Consider the following 25,736-nt stretch of genomic DNA (forward strand, 5'->3'; position numbering starts at 1 on the left):
CCTGTATGGTCAAGGTTGATGGCAAACGGGTGACTCTGCTGCTAGCGATCCTGCTGCTGACAATTGGTCACAGTCGCTACCTGCAGGATTACTAAGGCACCCAAGTTCACACCTATGCAGGTGCAATGGAGTGTGGGCACGTTGTTGTGCATTTTCATATGTTCCCGCGCCTCGCATTTAGGGCAGCCTATTCATTTCAATGGGCTGCCCTATGCATGAGAAATGTGCAAAAGATGTGCCTAGCCCCTTTTTTAAAAATTGTGAACTAAGCTGAGGCTGTCAATCGCAGGCTGTGTGCCGGAGATCCCTTCCCATCACCATTTTTCTCTTGGTGTCAGGAAAATTTGTCAGACGTGACTCATTCTGATAGCAGAGGAACAAGGCAGCAGACATAAATGCCCCTTAGTGAGACGAGTAAACACTATAGAGAGATATGCTTTGTTCATATTTAATTTCGGAGGTTTACAACCCCTTTAATAATGTCTGTAGGGGGGGGGGAGAGGTCACAAACATGGAACTGTAGTCCAACCTTTGTCACCTTTCTAAGACATTATACAGTACAGCAAGGGTGGGTCAATTAATTCAAATATTTAGGTATGTAAAACAACTCCTGTCTATCTGTTGTGGTTGTATAGTTTTGCCATTTGACTAACTTTGCCCTTTAAGTTGATAATTTGAGCATTTGCCAAACCCAGGACCCTGCATCACTATATCTGGTCTCCCACAGTACACAGAACATTATACTGTGGGAGGCCAGATATAGTGAATGAAGGGAGAGTGCATGTGATCAGCAGAGCCAATCAGCACTGTCCAGACAGAGGGTCAGGGGTCATGCGTCCTCATAGGACAGTCAAAGGAGAAGGAAATCTCCTCCTACAAGCTTTAACCAGACACTGCTAGAAGTCACAAGACTGCTAAAGACTGCTGATGAGAAAAGGTATTTAGCAGTTTTTATTTACTAAAACAATTGAATTCCCATGTTCTGTGTACGGTGGTAACACTTTAATGTTTCGAATGAAACATTAAACTGTAGCCATGAAATTAAGAGACGCTTACTTCTTGCAAGGAAAGCAATGGCAAACCAAGACAACATTACAAAAAGCAGAGACATCACCCTAACGACAAAGTGCCGTATAGTCAAAGTTATGGTATATCCAGTAGTAACCTATGGCTGTAAAATTTGGACCATAAGGAAGGCTGAAGGCCAAAGAATTGATGCTTTTGAACTATGGTGTTGGAGAAGACTCTTGTAAGTCCCTTGGATGGCAAGAAGATCAAGCCAGTCAATCCTGAAGGAAATTAACCCTGAATATTCACTAGAAGGACAGATCCTGAAGCTGAAACTCGAATACTTTGGCCACCTAATGCGAAGAGGCGATTGCTTCTTGGGAGGAAAGCAATGGAAAACCTAGACAACATTATAAAAAACAGAGACATCACCCTACCGACAAAGCGCTGTATAGTCAAAGCTATGGTATTCCCAGCCGTAACCTATGGCTGTGAAAACTGGACCATAAGGAAGGCTGAACCCTGAAGAATTTATGCTTTTGAACTATGGTGTTTCAGAAGACTCTTGAAAGTCCCTTAAGCCCCGTACACACGTACCGATTGTCGGCCGTAAATATTCGGCCGACGACCGATCGGCCGATTGTAGGCTTGTTAGTATGATGCTTCCGACAGCCGACAGCGCATTTTTGGCCGAACAGAATCTGTCGTGCAGGCATTAAAATTTTTGTTGGCCAACACCAGAACGGCCGATTGTTCGCCAGTCAGTACAGATTTCGGCCGACAGACAGCAGATTAGCAAGACTGGGCATGCTCAGAAAAGAAAAAAGACAAGGAAAGTTAACCATCACATGACATCACTTCTGCAGTCGGCTGTTGTTGGCCGACAAAATTCGTGTGCAGTCTTTTGCAGTTTTCAACAGACACGACAGCCCTGGACAAAAGACGGCCGATCGTACGGGGCTTTAGACGGCAAGAAGACCAAACCAGTCAATCCTGAAGGAAATCAACCCTGAATATTGACTGGAAGGACAGATCCTGAATCTGAAACTCAAATACTTTGGCCACCTAATGCGAAGAGAGGACTCATTGGAAAAGACCTTGATGCTGGGAAACATTGAAAGAAAAAGGGGAAGACAATGACAGGAAATGGATAAGAAGGATGGATAGAAAGCATCTTCGAAAAAATGAACATGAAGTTAAGCAAGCTCCAGGATGCAGTAGAGGACAAAAAAACCTGGCGCGCTAGGGTTCATGAGGTCACGAAGAGTCAGACACGACTAAAAGACTGAACAACAACAACAATGACGGTTCCTCTAACCTGCAATCTGAAGATAAGTATAAAAGAGATTACGTTGTAAATATCTCAACCAAAGATGTGCCTTTTTAAATAAATGTGTACAGCTCTAAAAACTTCAGATTCATATGAAAGAATTGTATCAACCAGTCCAATTTTCCCTTTTGTATGATAAGGAACAGCTCTTTCCCACACATTGCTACATGAGAAATGAATGTGTTAAGGGTAAAGTGTGTTTTATGTATCCATATGAGCCATTCTCTACTAGTGCCGAGTGAGGATTATTTAGTGTGAAAGGGTGCCCTCCATCATTATGCACTGTATGTGTCATGCATTATTTTCACTTAGCTGAACAGTTCAGCATGGTCTAGGAGTAGGAGGAGGCCGGGACATTACATCAGGTGCTGTGCTGTGCGCACTGCTTTAATTGATACATCTTGATCCCTGGAGTTTGTGTAATGTGAGAAATAACTCCCTCTCTCGCTGTGTTCCGCCATTGGCATCGCTACATCTGTCAGGGGAGGGGCTCCGATTAACAAGAACCTCCGGGGAAATAAAGAGAACCAACTATTATATTAAGTGATATCCTCTGATATAATGCAGGAAATATGACCAAGCAGGAACAAAAATAGTTATACATTTTCTTTTATTTTAATCATGAAATAACTCTGAATCAAAATGGTGATATAAATGTTACAGTGATGTACCAGATGGGTCCAAGCCATAGGAGATGAGAAGATTTAAGCTATCTATAGTCACGACACTTATGGCCCAGTTACAGTGTTTTTAACGCATGCATTCCGGCATGCTAAATTGCATGTGTTTTTTGATTCCCCCGTAATTAAGATATCTGTTCCCTTCTTGGTGCTGCAGTGCTTTGTGTTTTGAAAAATATTTTATGCATTTTAGTGTGTTAGGAGGCCCATGGTAACATATTAAAATGCGTATAACTTTCATTTTGATGTGTTGGTAAAATGAACCATTTCTGGACTGAGGTTTTACCTTAATGACCAGGCCATATTTTGCAATTCGACACTGCGTTCCTTTAACTGACAATTGCGCAGTTGTGCGACGCTGTACCCATATAAAATTGATGTCCTTTTTTCCCACAAATAGAGCTTTCTTTTGGTGGTGTTTGATCACCTCTGCAATTTTTTTTTTTTTTGAGCTATAAACAAATAAAAAAAACAATATTTTTCACTTTCTGCTATATAATATTCCCAAAAAAATGTAAAAGTCAAATGTTTTCATCATTTTAGGTCAATTTGTATTCTGCTACACATTTTTGGTAAAGAAAAAATCCCATTAAGCGAATTTTCATTGGTTTACGCAAAAGTTGTCGCGTCTATAAACTAGGGGAAAGATTTATGTCTTTTTTTATTTATTTTTTTACTAGTAATGGCGGGGATCTGCGATTTTAAGCGACTGCGACATTGCGGCAGACAGATTGGACCCCAGACATTTTTTACACTTTTGGGGGGACCGGTGACATTACTACAGTAATCAGTGCTAAAAATATGTACTGTTACTGTAATAATGACACTGGCAGGGAAGGGGTTAACACAGTGGTGATCAAAGGGTTAAGTGTGAGCCTAGGGGAGTGTTTCTAACTGTATGGGGCAGGGACTTGTGGAATCAACACAGAGACCTGTGATCCTAAATAGGAGGATCGCAGGCACTCTGTGTTCATTCCAGAGAGAACAACAGTCATGCCCAGAAGCTGTTTAGCAGTGAATGCCGCGCCTGCACCAGAAGTGACAAGCGGGGCCGGTTCAGGCGCATTGATTCCTGGGAGTGATGACTTTCAGCTCCCAGGAATCATTGCAAACCGGAAGCGACGGCGTGGGCCGCGGCCGCAGAGGGAGGAAGTGGAATGAAGGTGAGTATATTTTCTTCTATAATAAGGTAAGTGACCAAAAAAAAAAAAAATTGGCACTATCCATTTCTCTTTCAGGTTGCCCTTTAGCAAGCGGATGGCCCAAAATCGATTTTTTTTGATTTTTAAGGCCGGAACTTCGCTTTAAGCTGCTTTTTAGAATTCTCCCACTGTGCCCCGAACACTGTCTGGCCCATGAAGCCATCTGAGCTCCAAATATGCTGGAAGAAAGAATAAATCTGCCACACACCAATGATGTCACTGTACTTGATGTTTAGTGCGTAGGCAGCCCATACGTACCAGTTTGAGCCTGAAGGACTGTTCAACTGCCATGTCCAAGTTTTTTTTTATATAAAGCAGGGGTCTTCAAACTATGGCCCTCCAGTTGTTCGGGAACTACAATTCCCATGATGCCTAGTCATGTCTGTGAATGTCAGAGTTTTACAATGCCTCGTGGGACGTGTAGTTCTGCAACAGCTGGAGGGTCGTAGCTTGAGGATCCCTGATATAAAGGCTTGCCTGTGCTTGTGATATAATAAGCATTCCCTGTCAGTGTGTACTTTTCTTCTGTTTCATTATCTTTATCAAATATGATGATTTTTATTCTTATTAATGACAGCAAATTCTTAAATTTAGTGCCATCAATATTATTTGGTGTTGTGAACGTAGGCCAGGTCAGGGGAACTCCAAATAAAGTCCTAAGGTAGGTTCAAGAGCAGGGAATGGATTTGATCTGCCTTTGGCTACAAATAAAGAACTTTGTAAACAACTAGAAAAAGTCTGAACAGGACTGGCTGTGACCAACGCAAAGCCCGTCAAACGGTAAATTATCCCTGCTACAATATAAAAGTAAATTAAAATCTGCCTACTTGAGAGTAAAGCATGCTTCAGTTACAAGTGTCCCAAGCAGAAAAACAGAAAGTCCATCCACATGACCCTTATAACATTTTTTGGGCCTCCAATGCAGCCTTCACCTCCTCCCTAATAGCCACATGTTTGTATTACACTGCAACCACATCAGTGTATTTGAAGACTATACTCAGCAATAGACAATTAGATAAATAAACTTACAGTTTGACCAAAAAAGTCCTAAAAATTGCCAATGCATTAAAGGGGGAGGGGGACACCACTCCCCTTTCATCAGGGCTTTTCTAGCCCTGATGAAAGGGAGCGAGGTTGTCTCCAAATGTCTTGGCTATTTTCATATGACTTTTATAACCAACAAGCAAAATTGTCTTGGAATCCAAGATTTTTTTAACCTTCCTCTGGATCAACTGCGGGTATAGGATTGTGTATATGGGATTGTATGATTGTTTTTTTTTTTATTGGTTGAGCCAGATGGACTTGTGTCTTTTTTCAACCCGACAAACTATGTAACTATGTAATCCTTCATCCAGTTTTGATGTTCTTTTCTATATTTCCATGCTATTTATTGCTTTATTGCTTTCTGTGTCCCCTTTAAGCCTAGTACACACGATGAGATTATCGGACAAATGATCCTCTGTTTTTTTTGGATGCTAGTCTAATATTGAAAATGAATAGGTTACTAAAGTATGAAAATTCTCGAAAAACATATTAAAAATTTGGAAGTGATGTAATGTATTTGCTTTGTGTTTTCGGGCAAAAACTGTACTGATTAAATGAAAATTGTATGATCTAGTATCGTATGAGAAATATTTCCGTGTTTAACTGTAACGGAAAATTGCGCGGTCATGCGGCGCTTTACCAAAATAAAATTGATGTCCTTTTTTTCCTACAAATAGTGCTTTCTTTTGGTGGTATTTGATCACCTGTGTTGTTTTTATTTTTTTTGTTATTTTTATTTTTTGCGCTATAAACAAAAAAAAAGCGACAATTCTGAAAAAAAAAAAAAACTATATTTTTCACATTTTGCTATATAACATTCCCAAAAAAAAATGTAGAAATTTAATTTTTTCATCCTTTTAGGCCAATTTGTATTCTGCTACATATTTTTGTTAAAAAAAAAAATCCCAATAAATGTATTTTTAATTGGTTGTCTACAAACTAGGGGAAAGATTTATGCCATTTTTATTTATTTATTTTTTATACTAGAAATGGCGGCGATCTGTGATTTTTTTTTTATCGGGACTGCGACATTGTGGTGGACAGATCAGACCCCTAACTGACATTTCTGACACTTTTGGGGGACCAGTGACATTACTACAGTAATCAGTGCTAAGAATATGCACTGTTAATGTAATAATGGCACTGCCAGGGAAGGGGTTAACCTAAGGGTGATCAAAGGGTTAAGTGTGAGCCTAGGGGAGTGTTTACTAACTGTATGGGGGAGGAACTTGTAAAATGACCACAGAGACCTGTGATCCTATATAAAAGGACCACAGGCACTTTGTGATCATTTCAGAGAGAACAAAAGTCAGCTATGTTTACAACAGCTGACCCTCCTTCTCTCTCAGCGGGGAGCGATCGTGGGTGCCCGGCGGCAATCGCAGCCACCAGTCCCCGCTGCCTAGTGGGGGCGGGAGCGTGCCCGGATTGCGGTGTGCGCTCGCCCCCTAGCACCACTCTTGCGAACCGACTTACCCCTACGTCGATTCGCGCAGCCGAGCCAGCCTGCCACAGTAAAACTGCGGCGGGCGGTCGGCAAGTGGTTAATGCACACAAAGACATGGTTATGCTTACTCCTTTTTTACATGCACCTGATATCTCGCCATCAGGCTGATACATAGGGTTTGTCTTTTTAAAAAACAAAAAACTATGTGCAGTCTCTAACAATACGTAATGCTGGCCATACACTATAGAAAAATCATTTTCAAAAAATGAACAATCAGTTGTGAGAGCCAACAATTTTGCCGTTATGTAACGACCGAATTTTGATCGATAAATTGTTCAAAGAACATAAATGAATCTGTTTTTCGTCTGTTTTGTCATATATGCCTAGTGCAAACAGTTTGGATGACAAACACATTAACCTTTAAATTTATCATTCGTTCGGCAGAAATTTTTCAAACTTGTCCTTCGTTTTTTCGGCTCAAAAACATCACAACCAATTTGTGCCCGTTAACTGTCTAAATGACAGGTTTTCCAACAATTTATCATCAAGTGTATGGGCACCATAACACACAGTGCTATCCAAAGACTTTATAAACCTAGGTTATCTATCAAGTTTTATATTTTGGGCAAAAAAGTAGAAGCAATACTCAAATTATTAACATGATTTAAAATTGTTTACATCTTGTTGGTCCATGTGACTTTTGAATTTTAAAGATCACTCCATTTAAAAAAAAAAAAGAACCTAACAAGACATATATGTATATAACAATTTATCTCTCTTCACAACTACAAGTTTATATGAAATATTTTTATTTTTCAGGTCCTGATCTAATAAGTGACAGCGATAGAAAGGAATGTTAAGAAAGCAATTGCATCTTGACTGAAGATACAATCTGAGGATTTCCTCTCCTTTTAAGAAGGACCCCATCATTGAAGGCCCTGGATAAGTCTGTGCTAAAATAGGGACATAAGTCAAGCCAGATAGAGAACATTCTATAAGCTTTGTATATGTTTCAGAGACTTTGTGCTTCCTTTATAAAGTGTTTAATTGCTTTATGGATCTGGAAGCAATTATCAAGAGCAAAGAAAGCCCTTTTAAGCACCGGGACAGACTAAAGGAAACTTTGATAAAGTCTGACTTACAACACTAGTATGACAAAGCTTATCTGTCTGTACACACACATCTAATAAATACACATGGCTCTGTTTTTAACTTGGTATACACAGGACCATGGAATGAAATGATATATAATGAAAAATTAAAGGCTACATCAAATTTTATTTAAGAAAACCACAATGATATGATATTTCAAAATATGAATTTAATATATATAAAATTAATAATAATAAAATCAATTTAAGAAAAACTATATGTATTATATATATTTATATATGCATCATTTTTAGTTTTTTCCCAATACAATTTATTTTTCTTCTTTCATGTACATCTATCTATCTATCTATCTATCTATCTATCTATCTATCTATCTATCTATCTATCTATCTATCTATCTATCTATCTATCTATCTATCTATCTATCTATCTATCTATCTATCTATCTATCTATCTATCTATCTATCTATCTATCTATCTATCTATCTATCTGCAAATATATATTAAAATTATTATTTATATTATTAGATTATTTTTGCCATTACAAATGTATAGGTTTCTCACAGCTCCTTTAACCACTGGAGGGCCGCCCCACGCAGATATACAGCAACAGGGTGGCCCTCCTGATATGATATTTCAAAATTCTAATTTATTAATAAATAAGAAAAACGATATACCTTATATAGATAAATTTATCTACACATCATTTTTATTTTTTTCCCAATACAATTTATTTTTCTTCTTTCTTGTTCATATATATGTACAATTTACATCTATCTATCTATCTGTCTATCTATCTATCTATCTATAGATATATATTGTAATTATTATTTATATTATTATATTATTTTGGCCATTACAAATGTATAGGTTTCTCACAGCTGCTTTAACCACTGGAGGACCGCCCCACGCAGATATACAGCAACAGGGTGGCCCTCCTGATTTGATATTTCAAAATATTATTTATTAATAAATAAGAAAAACTATATATATTATAGAGATATATTTATCTATACATCATTTTTATTTTTTTCCCAATACAATTTAGGATATTTATATATATTGTATATATATATATATATATATATATATATATATATATAATATATATATATATATATATATATATATATATATATATATATATATATATATATATATATATATATATATACATCAATTTTGTTTTTATTTATTTATTTATTTATTTGTTCTACAAAATTACAATTTATTTTTCTTCTTTCTTGTTCATATATGTGTACAATGTACATTTATCTATCTATCTATCTATCTATCTATCTATCTATCTATCTATCTATCTATCTATCTATCTATCTATCTATCTATCTATCTACCGACATATATATCATTATGATTTATATTATTAGATTATTATTTTGGCCATTACAAATGTATAGGTTCCTTACATCTGCTTTAACCACTTGAGGACCGCTCCACGCAGATATACCACAGCAGGGTGGCCCTCCTGCAGGAAATCACGTACATGCACAGGGTCTAGGGCGCGCAGCTGGCGACCTGCTCTCGCTCTGATTGGACACAGCGGGAGCCAATCCGCGGGTCCGGCAGGCGTGATGTCTACTGGGACCTGGCGATCGATCACAGGAGAGGCAAAAAGGCAGTCTGCCTATGTAAACAAGGCAGACCGCCGTTCTGTGAGAGAGGAAGATGGAGATCTTGTGTTTCTGCTAAGCAGGAACACCGATCTCTGCATTCCTCTAGTTAGGCCACCCCCACACAGTTAGAAAGCACTTCCTAGGAGCGCGCCTAACTCTTTGATCGCCCCTGATGTTAACCCCTTCCCTGCCTGTGTCAGTAGTACAGTGACAGTGCATTTTTTTAGCACTGATCACTAGATTAGTGTCACTAGTCCCCCAAAAAAAGTGTCAATTAGGTGACCAATTTATCCATCGCAATGTTGCAGTCCTGCTAAAAATTGCTGATTGCCGCCATTACTAGTAAAACAATAAATAAATCAATAAATAAAAATTCCATAAAAAAATATCCCATAGTTTGTAGATGCTATAACTTTTGCGCAATCCAATCAATATATGCCTATTTTAATTTTTTTTTTTTACCAAAAATTTGTAGCAGAATACATATTGGCCTAAATTGATGAATACATTTTTTTTGGGGAATGTTTTATAGCATAAAGTAAAAAATATTGTTTTTTTTTTTTTTTTTTCAAAATTGTCTTTTTTTTTTTTTTGTTTATAGCGCAAAAAAACACAGAGGTGATCAAACATCCCCAAAAGAAAACTCTATTTGTGTGGGAAAAAAGGACATCAATTTTATTTGGGTACAGTGTCGCACGTTCACGCAATTGTCAGTTAAAGTAACGCAGCGCCGTATCACAAAAAATGGCCTGGTCATAAAGGGGGGTAAACATCCTGAGGCTTAAGTGGTTAAATCAATTTATACTGAATCTGCAGTATACATCCATTCAGTGAAATACTTAGATACAGGTTATGCTTATCTTGGCTGTGAAGGATATTTAATTTAAAATAATCAAGACGTCATATCATAGAACTAACTAGGTTAATAGCAAATATATATATATATATTTTGTGTTATTTTGAGCAACTAATTTTTTGTGGCTGTTGCAAAGTTTCCTACCTAGAGATCCAGTAGCAACACTTCAAGCTGACAACACTAAGTAACTGCCTTGTACTTAGTAGCGGTGTTGTCACCATGCCATGTGCATTCGTTTTATTGGCTGCTGGGCTGCCTATCAGGTCTGCAGGAGGCGTGTGTAGACCTAACATGTAGTCTAATGCCGAGGGAGTGAGGCAGTTGCTTAATGTAGTCAGCATAACACACAGGAAGTGCAGTTACTGGTAGGATCTCCAGGTAAGAAAATTGGCGAAAATTCACAAAAGAAAAAATAGATTTTAGGTTAATATAAAATAAAAGTGTATGTAAACCCAAACAAACATTTAAAATAGAAGTAAAGCAACAGATAAACTGTAAATGCTTCCTCCAACACTACTTGTACACTTCTTCGTGTTTAAATAATAAAAAAAATCTGAATTTTTTTCAGCAAACCTTTTTCCATGTTGTGATATGCGGTCATGTGACCCCCTACCTATTATTTTTGGTTCCGTATTTAGTGAGTTGCAAGCAGAGGCTGAGGTAAATGAACGACATAAAAACAGGAAGTGACCTGGATGGAAGAAGTCCCTTTTGCAACAAGTGAACATCATGTTCAAGCTCTCTTTTGTCAGAGCTCAGAAAGAATAGCGGTGAATGCGCAATGGACAAGAATTTATTGATGAATCCTAAAGAGCCGCAACTTCTAGGTCCTGACAATGCTTTGGGGGATCAGTCATTTGACTAGAGGCTGAGTGGCGTTATTAGACTGCCACAGGAAATAAGGACATCTTCATGGGAACAGGATTAACATGTAATTGATTTATACGAGGGAACTTCAAAAAGCTTTTTTTTAAAAACTCTGATGGCCAACAGGCTGAAGGCCAAGGATGGTACGCACATTTTATAGATATGTTCGTATTTTGCACTTTGCTCCTTCATTGATGGGGATTCTGTTATCTGGTACCTTATATGTTCAACGTTACTTATTGGTGGTGCCTTAAGTCTGGCCTGTCTATAGGTGGTTAGCCATAGACATGATCTATAAGGACGGCGTAATATATTTTGATACCTTATAGAAGCTGCTTTCTACATTTGTAGACAATTTTTTGTCTACTTAGTTCAAGTTGCCTTATAGTCGGCATACAATCTATCTGCTATACTACATATATAACTCCTTTATATGCTACACATATCTTGCATCAACTGGCCATTCTCTGAGGCTCTCAGGTCGTCATGCAAGTCATGATGTATCTCTATCGCCAAGATTAAAGGTCCTGAGGAAGCAGACTTGTGAAACGCGTTGATCTCTTGGACGTTTCGAACAGAGATATTTTTGTGTAATTTATACACACATCATGAGAGCATTGTTCATGCATTGATTTTAACTTTGTTCTTTTTATATTGTTTTGTTAACAAATAAAGTATTTTTTCAATTTTATAATTATACACGGCTTCTTCTTCTGATACCAGTAAAGTCCGCATTCCTGTCCCCCATTTTTTCCCCCATTGTTTCTTTTATTTTTAACTCTAATAAAAAAGTGCAGAAAATTTGAAGAACCCTTGTATAATCAATGAAATATTAGCACTCTGACTTGTGAATATGCAGTGGTAACCTTGCAAAGGGCAACATTTTCTTTATGCCTGGTGTGATACTTTATTATTCTGCAGCTTACCAGTCCTTAGACGAGGTGTCTGCATTTGTTTTCTTATTAGTTTTCTTTTTTAAGGCTTTCTTTCCTTGATGATCATGTGAATAATACATTTCCTGCCCCCACATCCCTACACTAATTTATCCACTGTATCTATGGAAGGAACAATGGTTGAACCTTAAAAAATGTTTGCCTTTGTTCATCTACATTTTATCAAGGACTGACGGGAATCATCGTTTACACCATAAAGATAAGGATCTTTGTGCTTTCTGTAAACTCACAGGATGTGACAAGGACGTTGCGTTTCTGGCAGGATCAACAGGTCTTTCTGTAGTTGCTGAAAATGCTCTTAGCCTGAGAAATGAAAACAAATGCAGCCACTGAATCTAAGGACTGGTAAGCCACAATATATTAATGTTTTGATTTCAGGTTTAGATACATTTTAACTCGTTCTAAACATCAGCTTAATTTGCAATACTAGGTGGTTGATTTACTAAGGGAAGTAGAGAATGTGAATAAAGTGACGCAGTTCACTTCAATCATCCAACTATGTGCAAATAAAAATCCTGTGGATTTTTTTTGTGCAGGATTAGGCATTTAAAGTGAACAGGACTTTATCTTAGTGAACATTTGAAGAGGAGTTCCAGCCTGTAAAAAAAAAAAAAAAAATATATATATATATATATATATATATATATATATATATATATATATATATATATATAAAAGTCATCAAATACTGTAGCAATGTCGGCTCCGCAAGCCGATCCATCAGCTCCGGGTGCAGGCGCCGGGGTCAGATTTCCCTGCCCCATCAGATTTCCCTACCTACGTCATTTCCGGTTGAGATCAGCTGTGGATACGTCATGCAGCAGCTTGTAGCCACGTCACACGTCCTATTGGGCATGCGCAGAATAGGTAGGGAATTTTGATAACATTGTAAGGGGTCAGGCAAAAGTCCTAGTGTGCATGCACCGGCGCATGCGCACCAACGGGTCAGGCAGCGGGATCTCTGATAACAAACATCCATCCCATCTCCATGGCCCACACTGCGCTGACCCGACACTGCACCGACCCGACAATCCGATCTCCATGCCCCACACTGCGCCGACCCGACAATGAGACAGTGGGCGTGCGCGTGTGGGTAGGGAATAGTATTGTCCCATTGTCGGCTCGGAGCAGTGTATGCCATGGAGATTGGATGTATGTTTGTTATAAGAGATGCCGCTACCTGATCCGTTGGTGCTTGCTCATGCGCAGTAGGACTTTTGCCTCACCCCTTACGATGTTATCAAAATTCCATACCTATTCCACGCATGCGCAGTAGGACGTGTGACGCAGCTACAGCTGGTGCATGACGAACCCGCACCGGAAATGACGTAGGTAGGGAAATCTGACGGGGTAGGGTTTTCTGATAGAACACCGGCATCTTCACTAAGAGAAACAGGAAATGAAGCCTTGTTGTCTTCACAGCCTGTTTACTACTGAGCATGCGCAAATCATACTGCGTCTCCTAAATGGTCCCACTGTCTGTGCCTCCCAGAAGGCAGCGGGGAGGAAGGAGGAGGGGCCAGAAATTTCGTAGATCGCCTCACAAACGATTGTGGCGATCTTACCTAGAAGTGGGAGCGGGCAGGGCTGCTGTTAGAAATCACGGGGCCCCAAACTGCCTACCTGGCAGGGCCCCCCCTCCCCCCGAATTAATCAAGACAATATCATTACTAAAAATACACTAAAATCATTAATAGCGGACATAAAACTTAACAGAGAACCTGTGCAAATTAGCACTTTTTTGATTGTTTTTTTACATTTAAATAAAAAAAATGTATACATTTTTTTTAAATGTCAAAAATGTTTACAAGTATTTTATTTTTCTATTTTTTTAAATTATGTATTACTATCTTTAACCACTTAAGCCCCGGAAGATTTTACCCCCATTCCGACCAGGGGGTATTTTGCGATTCGGCACTGCGTGAATTTAACGGACAATTGCGCGGTCGTGCGACGCTGTACCTAAACGAATTTGGCGTCCTTTTTTTCCCACAAACAGAGCTTTCTTTTGGTGGTATTTGATCACCTGTGCGATTTTTTGATCACGCGCTATAAACAAAAAAAGAGCGTCAATTTTGCAAAAATAGCAATATTTTTCACATTTTTTTATATGAAATTCCCCCAAAAAAAATTTAAAAATCAAAATTTTTTTACTTTTTTGGCCAATTTGTTTTATGCTACTTATGTTTGGTAAAAAAAATCGCAAAAAGCGTATTTTGATTGGTTTGCGCAAAAGTTATCGCGTTTACTAACAAAGGGAAAGATTTCTGTCATTTTTGTTGTTTTTTTTTTAACGTGTAATGGCGGCGATCTGCGATTTTTTTTGCGGTACTGCGACATTGGGGCGGACAGATCGGACCCTTGACTGACATTTGTGACACTTTTGGGGTTACCAGTGACATTTCTACAGTAATCAGTGCTATATATATGCACTGTTACTGTAAAAATACACTAGTAGTGAAGGGGTTAACTTTATTTGGGAGGGAGGGGCTGTGTGTATCCCTAGGGGCGTGCTTTCTACTGTGATTGGCTGGGGCTTGAGCTGTATGGACACTGATCAACGGATCTACATACTAGATCCGAGTGATCAGTATCCTAACAGCAATGAGAATGACAGGTGGCTTGTTTACACAAGCTGCCTGACATTCTCCCTCTCCCCCGCCGATCGCCGAGTGACCGGCGGACATCGGGTCCGCCGGTCACACGCGCGGGGGGGTCCGTGACCACGCGGGAGCGGGAGCGCGCCTCCGGGGGCGCGCGCTCGCTCCCTAGACCCTCACAGGCTAGTGACGTAGCCCTACGTCACTTTGCCTGTGAGGGGCTGACTGCCGACGTAGATCGGCGTTAGGCAGTCGGCAAGTGGTTAATTATTTTCTTTTTTTTTACAATTTTTTATCTTTTTACAGGACAGGGAAGCCTGCAGCGTTGCGGGAGGGGAGGGGGGGGGGCAAAGGTGAAAGGGAGGCACACGGGGAGGGGGGATCAGAATCAGGCAAGGCAGGGAGGGGGATCAATGTCAGGGAATGATGCCCTGTGTCTATGTCTCTCTCTGTGGCAGCTGAAAGCTGGAAGACAGGGTTTCTTTCTGTAATTGCCCCTCCTCCCGACCGCACCAATTCCCTGTGCTGTTGGGTCCCCCCCCCCCATCAGCGGCCCTGGGAGCGGGGAACAGGTATCCGCTCCCTCCCCCCCCCCCCCCTGAAAGGTGCCAAATGTGGCAGCAGAAGAGGGGAGGAAGCAAAAAAGCAGAGCTTCCCCTTTTGGGTGGAGCTCCGCTTTAATACTCATTTAGTTAACAGCCTGGTTAATTTAATCTGATGCAATGGTCGATATGGGGGAAAATCTCAAATATAGCTGAGCTTTAAAATGGAATTAAACCTATAAATTTAACAGTTTAAAATAAACAGTTACATTCCCGGCATACTGGGGTTGCTAACTGTCACATTTTCTTTTGCCCTCAACCAAACTGTCAAACCATCAAATAGCTGGTGTCATAACTGATCACATGTGCAGCACCGTGGCAGTTACATAGTAAACAGAGGCCAAGATGGCAGCTTCCTTGTCTAAAAAGGATAGGTTTAGTTCTGTTTTAACCACTTCAGCCCTGGAAGGTTTACCCTCCTTCATGGCCAGGCCATTTTTTGCATTACGGCACTGCGTTACTTTAACTGACAATTGTGTGGTCATGCGACACTGTATCCAATTAAAATTGATGTCCTTTTTTCCCATAAATAGAGCTCTCTTTTGGTGGTATTTGATCACCTCTGCGGTTTTTCTTTTTTACCCTATAAACAACAAAAAGACTATTTTGAAAAAAATATATATATATTTTTTTTACTTTCTGGTGTAAAGCATATCTAATAAAAAAATGAAATTTCTTCATCAATTGAGGCCAATATGTATTTTGGTATTTTTTTGGTAATAAAAAATCACAATAAGCGCATATTGGTTGGTTTGCGCAAAAGTTATAGCGTCTATAAACTATGGGATAGATTTATGGAATTTTTTTACTAGTATTGGCAGCATTTAGCAATTTTTAGCGGGACTGCGACATTGCGGCGGACAAATCTGAAACTTGGCACTATTTTGGGACCAGTTACACCAATACAGTGATCAGTGGTAAATAAAATGTGTCGAAGGGGTTATCATCAGGGGCGATCAAAGAGTTAAATGTGTTCCCTGGGAGTGCTTTCTAACTGAGTGGGGGTTGCTTTGACTGGGGGAAGACAGAGATCTGTGTTCCTGCTTAGCAAAAGCACAGGATCTCCATCTTTTCATCTCACAGAACGGCGATCTGCCTTGTTTACATAGTACATACAGAGTTTTGTTTTGTCTATTTTCATGGAGAATATTGATTGGCCCAATGACATGTTTCTGAGGAAGCGCTAGGGCGCAAAACATGTAGAACTGAGTGTCACATAGAGGGCACCTTGTCAAAGGTGGCATCTATCATCATTGTTTGCTCCTGATTAGGGGTTGGGGCATCCTTCAGGCTGGCCTGCATCAACCTTTTAGGTGTATCCCAGGGCTGTTCTATTTTAGAAAAGGTTTGATGTATTGTTAAAAAAACATTTTTGTATGCAAATTGTATGTTGTCTTTTGAAGACATTTTTAACTGAAAATTTTTAAAATTCATATATTTTTAACAAAATTTATGGCTGGTTGTAAACTATGATGTGCCACTAAAGTCCATATGGTTATTTCAACATATTCAATGGTTAATTAGGATGAGGCACTGTTTTTCATTTATAGTGTCCATAATTGCCTCCTTATGGTGACACTTTAATTTAACTACATAGGCAGACTGCCGTTCCGCCTCTCTCGGGAACGATTGCGGGGTGCCGGCGAACATAGAGTCTGTCTGACCCGCAGTGTCAAACCACAGCGGGAGTGGGCCGCTGGCAGGCGTGCATGCGCGCCCTAGACCTGGAACTAGAAATCACATACAGGTACGTGATTTTGTGCAGTAAGGCCGCCCTGCAACAGCATATATGTGTGGGGCAATCCGGGAGAAGTCAAAGTGGGATTAAACCCTTAGGGTCTTTTCACACTGTCCGCATCCGCCAGCGGACTGTATTCTGCTCAGCGGGGATCGATCCGTCAATCCCCGCTGAGCAGGCAGATTGCAGCTCCGTCTCCGCTCTGTGTGCAGAGATGGAGCTGTCAGATCCCCGCTGTCCACTATGGGGGAATCAGATGAGAATGGACCGCCTGTCCGTTCTAATCCGATCCCATCCGATCCGCTGGACGGATGGAAAATAGGGTTCCCATCCGTCTGGATTTCATGGACAGGATCGGATCGCATGGCAGCGGGTGTCAGTGGAGATGTCTCTGCTGACATCTGCTGCCCCATAGGGATGCATGGAGCATCTGAATAGGTCCGCCTAAAAAACTGACAGGCGGATCTGATCGGATCGTTCGTGCGAAAGGACCCTTATATCATTTGCAGTCAAGGAAGCTGCCATCTTATGGCCCGTACACACTATTCGAAAATTGGATGAAAAATAACACTTGTGAAAAGATCGGACGATAATCGGATCGTTAGTACACAGTTTACGAGAGGCGATCACGACAGTTCGCCTGATATTATCCGGTCGTGCAAGCATAAAAATTGTGATCGTTTTATAACACATTGTACGATAATCGTATTATCAGTATGTTGTTCGTCCGAAAAAAATGGTGAGCAGTAGACAGCGCATGAGCGGAAACGAAAGAACGACCCGGAAGAAAAACCATGGAAAGAAGAAAAATCGTTTAAAATCACACAATGACATTTAATAGGATTAAAATAGGATGGCGCTCAAGGCGTGGCTAGAGGGGTCACACGCACATTACATCATTTCCCCTCACACGCTACAGCGTGGTTACGCATACCGAAAGCTTTTGAAACATCGTCCGAGAAAATTCGTATCGTAAGTAACCTCTCCCGTTTGCGAATATAATTGAGAGTTCCTAGCAACCAAACAAAAACGGACATAACGTCGTCCGATTTTCGGATCGTATGTACTGGGCATTAGTCTCTGTTTGATCGCAGTTTTCATGGTTCTGCACATGTGATCAGTTATGACACCAGCCATTTGATGGCTTGATAGTTCAGTTGAGAACACAAACAAATGTTACAGATATTATTTACAGCATGCTTTGAATGTAACTGTTTTGGAAACCATTAAATCGATAAGATTAGTTCCACTTTAAATGGGCCCATCTGTATGTCGCATGCACACTCCCTTCTCTCTCCTTTTTTTTTTTTGTACGTCTCTATTTGCTGGATTTGCTTACACCTTCACTTTAGCTTTAATTTTATAAAATATTACTGAAACAGATCTATAGAAATGAAAAATAAAACTGCCGATTAAATGTGGTAGAAACGTTGGCAAAGTAGATGATTTGATTCCCTGACTTGATGCTGGAAGTATTTGAATGCAGTCAGTTAGTGCAGCACAACTGTGGCACAAGGAACCCATAAACATTTGTGGTTCATACTTCCTGAGCCAAGAACAATTTTCAAATTACTTTTGGGCCAAACTGCCAAATCTAGACCTGCATATTTCCTGACATCAATTTGGAGCTAATGTTTACAATATTTGGGTTGCACTTGTTATATAGGGCCTTTTTTAGTCCAAGAATTTAGGTCTCATGGATTCTTAAATTGTCCTTACTGACCATCATTATTCTATGATGGCTGTATTCCTGAAATGTCCCGTCTTGGTAAAAACAAGGGTTAACAGGCTGAAAGAACCCGCCATTTTGCTAGTATCCTCTAATCAGCTTTCTGGAAGTCCTTAGTTGTGACATTGTTAGTGGTTTATGAGGCAGTAAATGCAGAGGAACAGAAAGGAGGATCTGGGGATACGAGACTGGTCTCCCATAATTAGTTTTAATAGAAAAATCCGGGACTCTGTGAGAGGCCGGAGGTTTGATCATACGGCTGGGCAGGAAATTGAAGCAGACAGTACAGATTGGAAAAGTATTCCCTAAAATCCTGCGCCTGTAAGCATACGGTGCTGGTGGTGGAGGGGGGATGATGTATAGATGCGGCTTTAGCAATGCTGCTTCCCACATCACATCTCGATGTATTGGTGTAAAATTGGACTGTAATTATTGATTAAGGTTTCATCACTGGGCTATGAGATGTGACATGAACTCATGCAAAATATCATCTGCTTGGCAGACTTTGGATGACTCCACACTAGCTGTCTGATGACACTTGGATGAAAGTGGAGTTCTGTGATTCTGACAATAATGGAAAATATGACAGTGCAAACATGACCTTAGTACATAGCATGCATTCCCTTACATTTATGCACACTATAGGAGTACCCAGTAGGGTCAATTTACTAGAGGAGTGAAGCATGTTCACTTTGTAAAATTAATCATCCAATCATCTGCAAGTATAAATCTTTTTTTATTATTAACATTCTTTTCTTTGCATTTGATTGGTCTTTCTTTGCAAAGTAAATTTTTACTTAGCTTCAACTCATTCACAAAAGCTAAGTAAAAAATTTGCTAATCAGATGAAAAATTCAGATGCAAAGTGAACATGCTCTAGTCCTTTACTTATCACCCCCAATGGGCCCAAACAGAAATGCCCAAATTTTGGTTTATAATCATGGGGTTGCTGTACATAGTTGGTTTTGAATATCTATAGTTATGCGTGAGTGAAGCATTCCAGTAGAGGGTAATAAAGCAAGGTGCTAATAATATTAGGTGCCGATCTAGCATAAATCCACTTGCCTTTAAAGTGATTGTAAAGGTTCCTTTTTTTTTTTTTAAATAACAAACATGTTATACTTACCTGCTCAGCGCAAGGGTTTTACACAAAGCAGCCTCGATCCTCCTTTTCTGGGGTGCCCCATTGGCGCTCCTTTCTCTTCTTCATCGGGTGCCCCCATGGAGAGCCGCTTTCCATGGGGGCACCAGTGTGGGCGCGCTCACGAGTCCGGCTGCTGCGTCCATTGACACAGACAGCAGAATTCAGCCCCGCCCCTGATCTCGTGTCACTGGGTTTGATTGGCAAGCAGTGGGAGCCAATGGCTCCTGCTGCTCTCAATCTTTTCAATGAGGACCTGAGACAGTAGCTGGAACTGCTGGGCATGTGCTAGTCAATGGAACATTTGGGTTCAGGTCCTTGAGGGCAGGGACTGATGTGAATGTACAATGTATATGTAAAGCACTGCATAAATTAACGGCGCTATACAAGTACCTGAAATAACAGGGGATCTGGGGGGACAGCCGCAACCAAGAAGGTTTTTTACCTTAATGCAAAGAATGCATAGAATGCATTAGACCCCGTTCAGACAGGGGCGACACGACTTGGTGGGGCGACCTGTGACCTCGGCGCGACTTGCACAGACTTCATATCATTGAAGTCAATGCAACTCGCCTCCAGGTCGCCCCAAAGTAGTACAGGACCCTTTTTCTAAGTCGGAGTGACTTGCGTCGCTCCTATTAGAACGGGTCCTGTGCTAATCAATGGCGAGCGACCCCCCGCGACTTGTCAGGCGACCAAGTCGCCTGACAGGTCGCGCTAGTGTGAATGGGGGCTTAAGGTGAAAAACCTTGAGACTTTACAACTCCTTTAGGTTTATTTTGCTGTGGCTTTGGGGGGGGGATTTACTAAAACTGGAGCATTCAGAATCTGGTGCAGCTATGCATGGTAGCCAATCAGCTTCTTACTTTAGCGTTGACAAAAAAAAAAAAAACTGGAAGCTGATTGGTTTTGATACACAGCTGCACCAGATTTTGCATGGTCATGTTTTTTGTAAATCTTGTTTTTTGTGTCTGTGTACAGCTAAAGATACTGCATTCTTGGCTACAAAGAGCAGCGCTAGAATTGAATTTATACTGTTGAATCATATTCACATTTCCACTGTTGATTACTCGGCAAAAGTATACCTTAATCAACAGTTATTTCTTAAGTACCTGAGCCTGCTCTACAAAACCCTCTCTGATTTGCTTTATGCAGTACAGGGATTGATTTACTAAAACTGGAGGGTGCAGAATCTGGGGCAGCTCTGCATAGTAGCCAATCAGTTTCCAGGTTTTTTTTTTTTTTGCAAAGCTTAATTTAACAAGTTGAAGTTAGAAGCTGATTGGTTACCATGCAGAGCTGCACCAGATTTGTCACTCTCCAGTTTTAATAAATCAACCCCAGTGTGTGCACATAACATAAGAGGTTACAGGTAATGGTATATAATAACAAAGATAACTTTATAGAAATAGTACTCCAAAGACATGCTGGTAGGTTATTGGCTCTTGTCTAAATTGGCCCTACTATGTGTATGTATGGATGTGAGTTAGGGACCTTAGATTGTAAGCTCCTTGAGGGTAGGGACTGATGTCAATGTAACAATGTATATGTAAAGCGATATATAAGTACCTGAAATAAAATAAAATAATAAATAAAATAAAATAATAGTATTCCTAATAACAATGTAGTAATATAATGCTGAGCAAATCCAAAGACAATTTCTAATGTAGATATTAAAGGAACAATGAAAATAGAAAATGTTGATGTTTATTACTAACTAGCAGTGCAAAATACTAAAATAATCTGTCAATGGTGAACTAGTGTTATATACGAAATTCCCAGGAAGATTAGTCAAACTATTATACCGTATGCTTCCACAGGTCTTATATTTTATTACAAAGTATATCTAATCTATACTTTTATAGAATAATGACTTTACCAGCCACTCATATTAAATGCCAGAGCCCCGAATTCAGCAGCCTACTAGATAAGAAGGCATTCACTTAAAAAAACAAGATTCCTATTAAAATTAATCTACCAAATATCGTGCTGTCTACATTATGAGTATGAAAAAAATTCTCATGAATAATATATGAAAGATAGCATTAATAAAACATAGATTAAAGGGACTCTGTCTCCAAACAAAGAGTGTTTAGACCTGTAGCAGTTCACTAATTAGACATACATAAGTCTGTCCGGATAAAAGCTACTATTTAATACTAACTTCAGTATGTGCTCTGCCATGTTTAATAAATCTCTGCAGCGTGCAGGGACAGAGCAGTGTTGTACTACACCTTCTGTGGAGCACCAGAAGAGTTGGACACTCTTTTAAATGTGTATTTCTTCATTTTTATATTTACACTACATCTTCAAAGCAGTGAAAGTTAACAGAAACATGCTGGTTGTTGGTTTCAAGTGTCTCCTACGCAAAATAATATTGCTTCTGTTTTTTATTTTGTAATTTGTAAAAAAAAAAAAAAGATGTGGAAAGGTTAGTTTTACTATTTATAGTTTGCACATATAATAATAAAAATATTAATAATATAAAAAAAGATATATTATATATATATATATATATATATATATATATATATATATATATATATATATATATATATATTCATATTATTATTATTATTTATATATATATATATATACATATATATATATATATATATATGCACATTCCCTTGCATTGAGTATATATATATTTTTTTATATTATTATTTTATATATATATATATATATATATATATATATATATATATATATATATATATATATATATATATGAATACACATTCCCTTACATTGAGAATATATATATATATATATATATATATATATATATATATATATATATATAAATATATATAATCAATGCAAGGGGACATAACCTTTTACACTAATTTTCTTGGATGTAATAGAACACAATAAAAAACTATAGAAGATGACAGCAGTGCTGGTGGAGATGATTTATGACACTTTTTAGTTGGTGAGTTGCCATTTGTCTTTCTCATTTAATAAATGTATTTTTAAGGTACACTTAGACCTGCTCCCTCAAGTGTTCCTTTTCAACAGTGTGGGTTTTAGGCTGGCCATACGCTATATAATCTGATTGTAAAATCTCTGTAGAATCTCTTTTAGGTTTACCAAAAATTTATACTATGAGGACAAGCCTAAACCATACTTTCTCACCGAGGACAAGGGGACACTCTTTAAATTCAGAGGAAACAAGATTTCGTCTACAAATACGGAAAGGTTTCTTCACAGTAAGAGCTGTGAAAATGTGGAATAGACTCCCTCCAGAGGTCGTTCTGGACAGCTCAGAAGATTTCTTTAAAAAAGGCCTGGATTTTTTCCTAGATGTAAATTATATAACTGGGTACTAATATTTATAGGTAAAGTTTATCCAGGGAATATCCGATTGCCTCTTGGTCGATCAGGAAGGAAATTTTTTCCCCTGCTGTAGCAAATTGGATCATGCTTTGCTGTTTTTTTTTTCGCCTTCCTCTGGATCAACTGCGGGTATAGGATTGTGTATATGGGATTTTATGGTTGTGTTTTCTTTTTTGTTTTTTTATTGGTTGAGCTAGATGTCTTTTTTTTTTAACCTAACTATGTAAAAATAATATCAAATCAGATAGGCCCTTCCACTACATAGTTGATGGCAGATCTAAAAGACTTTGTACATATTGAGTGTATACTGTGTGGTCAGCCTTAGCGTTAGATATTTTCATAGCACATACAGGGATTCATTTACTAAAACTGGAGAGTGCAAAATCTGGTGCAGCTGTGCATAGTAGCCAATAAGCTTCTAACTTCAGCTTGTTTAATTAGGCTTTGACAAAAAAAAAAACCTGGAAGCTGATTGGTTTATATGCAAAGTGGCACCAAAGTTTTAGTAAATCAACCTCACAATCGTTAAACAACTTGTCCATCTACACAGTTAGAGTATATAGCTGCAGCACTCATTAATTAATGATTGCTTAAATAAATTTTGATTTAGTAATTAAAGTGTATGTATTGCCATCTTTTTTTGTTTTGGATAAAGAAAGGAATAGTTAAAAGACCTGCCACTTTATTTTTTGTGGTCTACGTACCATTGGGTAAATTTCTCCTTCTGGGGACAACCCAAACATTTCCTCTTACTATCTTTATCTGTTAATATGTTTAGCAGGACAAACAGTGGGGACACACTTGACGAGGGTCTAACCTTTCTCCACTCTATCCCAAATATAAAAAAAGGGTTCTTCCGAGAGATAGACTTTATTTTAAAAAAGTAAATGCAAACTCTATAATGACTGAAACAGTCATACTACACATGACTTCTCCCTAATGTATTGTTACACAATAGCACTAGTCTGGACAATGAAAGGCTCACAAAAAAACGTGCCACATTACTGAATAGCCACATGTCCAAGTCGTCTTTTGTTGGTGAGACATGCTAAATTTAGGCTCAAGTTACAATAGTAGCTTAAAGAAAAGTACGATTTTTTTTTTTAATGTTTGAACCGCAGTTTGCTACTGAGAGATTTAACCTGTTGTTGACCACTAGCTCATTTACAGCTTTGAAAGAGTTGCTAACCAGAGGTTAAACTGCTCAGTGACATTAGAAAAAGATACCTGAGTATCTTTGCACTTGTGCTGGCCATACATATAATGATAAACAAATGGTCAAGTATAGATTTGTGATTCCAAGCATCTAGTCACTTGGAAACAATTGTGGGATGCAAAATATAATACAATTTGTTTCTAATTTGATTGGATTTTCTTAGAGGACAGTTTGTCCCTTTTTAATGAAAGTGGTAATTTGTAGATTAAAATGATCATTATGATCTCTTCTAGATTGTAAGCTCTAACGAGCAGGGCCCTCTAAATCCTCCTGTATTGAATTGTATTGTAACTGTATTGTCTTCCCTCGTATTGTAAAGTGCTGCGCAAACTGTCGGTGCTATACAAATCCTGTATAATAATAATACATTGAGTATATTAAACATTTAAATTATTACAACCATGACCAGCAACAGCCTATGATAGTAGTATTTCTTCAACATAGTTACAGAGGGGTTGATTTACTAAAGGCGAATAGGCTGCGCACTTTGCAGAGTGCAGTTGCCCTCTGCAAGTACAGTTGCTCTAGAACTTCGTAAATCAGCTAAAGCTTCACTTTGCAAAGAATATCCAATCACATGCAAGGAAAATAAAAAAAACAGCATTTTTGTTTGAACATGATTGGATGATGGAAGTCAGCAGAGCTTCTGCTCATTTACTAAGCTCTGGAGCGTCTGCTCTTGCAAAGTGCACAGTCTATTTTCTTTTAGTAAATCAACCCCAAAGTGTTACAAATCCAAGAGAAAAAAAAATGAACAGTGGTTTACAGTGGGAACAACTGCATATGCCACATTATTGGACTAATGAGAGGGCATGAAAGTGATAGCAGTACAAGAACTTACCTTTCTTTATCACTGACTGGTCCAGCAAACTGACTCCAGAGTCATCCATCTGGAAGTAAAAAGAACAATTAACACCTGGCCCATTATTGAACACCATCAGCTTACAAAGCTTCAGATAAGGCATTTCATTATAAAATTCTCAGCACTGGGGGACCTGTGAAACAAACTAGTACTCCAGGAGCACATCTAATGATGGCCACACACACTGGGAGATTTTATTTAAGATTTCATCTTTCAGATCAGCAAAATTATCAACAGCTGCGTAGTGTGAAAATATACCTGAACAAATAAAGTTTGAATGGATTTGTGGAGGTAGGCCCCTTATATTTTATAATATATAACTGAAGGTTACATTTCTTGATTTGACTGCTCTATGCATGGTTTAAAGTAAATGTC

General features: G+C 38.8%; 1 protein-coding gene across 1 annotated transcript in view; it reads right to left on the minus strand.

Moving 5' to 3' along the window:
- Positions 1-25,736, minus strand: part of TFAP2E (transcription factor AP-2 epsilon) — a 54,408-nt gene that overhangs the window by 17,646 nt on the left and 11,026 nt on the right. The window contains exon 3 of the mRNA XM_082245992.1: positions 25,341-25,389. Coding sequence (XP_082102118.1) covers positions 25,341-25,389 — 49 coding nt within the window. The remainder of the gene's footprint in view (positions 1-25,340; positions 25,390-25,736) is intronic.

Source organism: Pelophylax lessonae (assembly GCF_965119305.1).
Source record: "Pelophylax lessonae genome assembly, chromosome: 2".
Classification (NCBI taxonomy): domain Eukaryota; kingdom Metazoa; phylum Chordata; class Amphibia; order Anura; family Ranidae; genus Pelophylax; species Pelophylax lessonae.